Consider the following 3,029-nt stretch of genomic DNA (forward strand, 5'->3'; position numbering starts at 1 on the left):
GAGCCAAAATTCCACTTTGTGAGTGGCTGGCATTAAAGTTGTGAGCGAGCGAGTTGTGATTGGGCTGCTGCTTAAAACGAGTTTGTTCTGGAGCGACATGCTGGCCGCCGCCAAGGCAGGAAGGGCTGTGACCGGAGCCGGGACCCTGATAGTCAGGGCCAGAGAAGGGGGGGGAGGGCATCACGCCACTCCCAGTGATGTGTGTGCGGCGCGCGCGCACACACACACACTCCAGCCCCCCCCTTTCCCCAGGGCCCCCTCACTAGGAGGGCTTTAGCTACGGCCCTGAGCTGCGGTGGCTCAAGTGGTTAATACGCTGAACTGCAGGCTGTGGAAGGTCGGTAGTTCAGCAGTTTGAGACCCAGGTGCCGCATGACGGAGTGAGCTCCCATCTCTAGTTCCAGCTCCTGCCAACCTAGCAGTTCGAAAGCAAGACATTGCAAGTAGATAAATAGGTACCACTTCGGTGGGAAGGGAACAGCATTCCGTGCGCCTTGGTGTTTAGTCATGCCGGCCACATGACCACAGAAATGTCTTCGGACAGCGCCGGCTCTTCGGCTTTGAAACAGAGATGAGCACCGCAACCCTAGAGTCGGACTCGACTGGCTTTCGAGCAAGGGAACCTTTACCTTTAAATAGGTACCACTTCGGTGGGAAGGGAACAGCGTTCCGTGCGCCTTGGTGTTTAGTCATGCCGGCCACATGACCACAGAAATGTTTTCGGACAGCGCTGGCTCTTCGGCTTTGAAACGGAGATGAGCACCGCAACCCTAGAGTCAGACTCGACTGGCTTTCGAGCAAGGGAACCTTTACCTTTACAATGACATTATTGGAACAAGAGTTTACAGTAGTTCTCAGTGGGCAAAATGCAGTGGAATGCTCTTCGTCTTTCTTCATCTTTGTTCGGAAGAAGCAACTTGTCGAAACGGTGGAATATTCCGGAGATCATCGTTAACAACTCCATCACATTGTTACATGGTTTATTCTATTTTGTAGTCACTTTTTGTATTATGATTATACAACTGCTATTTAAAACTTCTTCAGCGCAATCACTATACAGTTTTTCTTTGTCGTGGATTGTTTCCTGGATTATTCAGTAACTGTAACCATCATTTTGAGCTAACCCTAAATTATGGACCTGGCCAAGGTCTTGACGGAAAAGGTCATGGAGCCGGGGTGGCCAAACTGGCTCACGCAAGAGCCAAACAGAATAAACGTCGGATCTTTCAGAGCCGCAAGACACAAACATATCACATACATGATTTTATTGGAAAATATACACATTTGCTTTTTATTAACATTCAATTAAGACTGTGTGAAAGAGCCACATGCGGCTCACGAACTGCAGTTTGGCCACCCCTGTCCGCAGGCCAGAATCAGAAGAAGAAGAAGATTGGATTTATACCCCGCCCTTCACTGCCCAAAGGTGTCTCAGAGCGGCTCACAAACTCCTTTCCCTTCCCCTCCCCACAACAGACTCCCTGTGAGGTCGATGGGGCTGAGAGAGCTCTGACAGAAACGGCTCTTTTTCAAGAACAGCTCTTATCAGAACTACGGCTTGCCCAAGGTCATCCAGCCAGGTGCACGTGGAGGAGTGGGGAATCAAACCCGGTTCTCCCAGATGAGAAGAAGAAGAAGAGATTGGATTTATACCCCGCCTTTCACTACCCAAAGGAGTCTCAGAGCGGCTTACAAATTCCTTTCCCTTCCCACAACAGACACCCTGTGAGGTAGGTGGGGCTGAGAGAGCTCTGACAGAAACGGCTCTTTTTCAAGAACAGCTCTTATCAGAACTACGGCTTGCCCAAGGTCATCCAGCCAGGTGCACGTGGAGGAGTGGGGAATCAAACCCGGTTCTCCCAGATTAGAGTCTGCGCACTTCAACACTAAACTGGCTTGAAACTCAACATCAAAAAAATGAAGATCATGGCATCTGGCCCCCTCACTCCTCGGCAAATAGAAGGAGAAGTTGTGGAAGCAGTGACAGACTTCCCGTTCCTAGGATCCAAGATCACTGCAGACGGTGACTGCAGTCATGAAATTAAAAGACGCCTGCTCCTTGGGAGGAAAGCGATGGCGAACCTAGACAGCATAATAAAAGTAGAGACATCACCCTGCCAACAAAAGTCCACATGGTCAAAGCAATGGTATTCCCAGTAGTCATGTATGGCTGCGAGAGTTGGACTATAAGGAAGGCCGAGTGCCGAAGAATAGATTCTTTTGAACTATGGTGCTGGAGAAGACTCTCGAGAGTCCCTTGGACTGCAAGGAGATCATATCAGTCAATCCTAAAAGAAATCAACCCTGACTGTTCCCTGGAAGGCCCCCCTGGTGGACCTCCTGATGGCACTGGTATTTCTGGCCACTGTGTGATACAGAGTGTTGGACTGGATGGGCCTTTGGCCTGATCTAACATTGGCATCCCTTATGTTCTTATGTTCTTATGAAGCTGAAGCTCCAATACTTTGGCCACCCAATGAGAAGGGAGCACTCCCTGGAGAAGACCCTGATGCTGGGAAAGATTGAAGGTCAAAGAAGAAGGGGACGGCAAAGGATGAGATGGTCAGACAGTGTTATCGAGGCAACAAACATGAAATTGAGCCAACTTCAGAGGACGGCGGAAGACAGGAGGGCCTGGCGTGATGTGGCCCACGGTGTCGCGAAGAGTCAGACTCGACTGTGTGACTGAACAACAACAACAACAACAAAAGGTAGCGCAACCTTGTCAGATCTCGGAAGCGAAGTATGATTAATACTCAGATGGGAGACCACCAAGGAAGTCCAGGGTTGCTACGCAGGGGCAGACAATGGCAAACCCACCTCTGTCGGTCTCTTGCCTTAAATCGGCTGCGACTTGACCGCACTTTCGGCTACCACCAGAGAAACAGTGTAGGGCCAAATTCTGGCATGAAATCGGCAAGGGAAGGAAATCTGTTCACCCCCACCTGGCACAGAAACAGGAAATCAATTCTCTTTTGCCCAAACGCAGACTTGAAGGATCCTTACCGTCCCAGGCCTAGGGTTGGGAA

At 50.2% G+C, this 3,029-nt stretch overlaps 1 protein-coding gene across 1 annotated transcript in view; it reads right to left on the reverse strand.

Moving 5' to 3' along the window:
• The window catches only part of LOC107114518 (semaphorin-7A-like), a 30,775-nt gene that overhangs the window by 12,744 nt on the left and 15,002 nt on the right, over nucleotides 1–3,029 (reverse strand). Inside the window, exon 9 of the mRNA XM_015416031.1 lies at nucleotides 3,007–3,016. Within this exon, the coding sequence (XP_015271517.1) occupies nucleotides 3,007–3,016 (10 nt within the window). The remainder of the gene's footprint in view (nucleotides 1–3,006; nucleotides 3,017–3,029) is intronic.

This window comes from Gekko japonicus, unplaced genomic scaffold, assembly GCF_001447785.1.
Source record: "Gekko japonicus isolate JY-2015 unplaced genomic scaffold, Gekko_japonicus_V1.1 scaffold226, whole genome shotgun sequence".
Taxonomy (NCBI): domain Eukaryota; kingdom Metazoa; phylum Chordata; class Lepidosauria; order Squamata; family Gekkonidae; genus Gekko; species Gekko japonicus.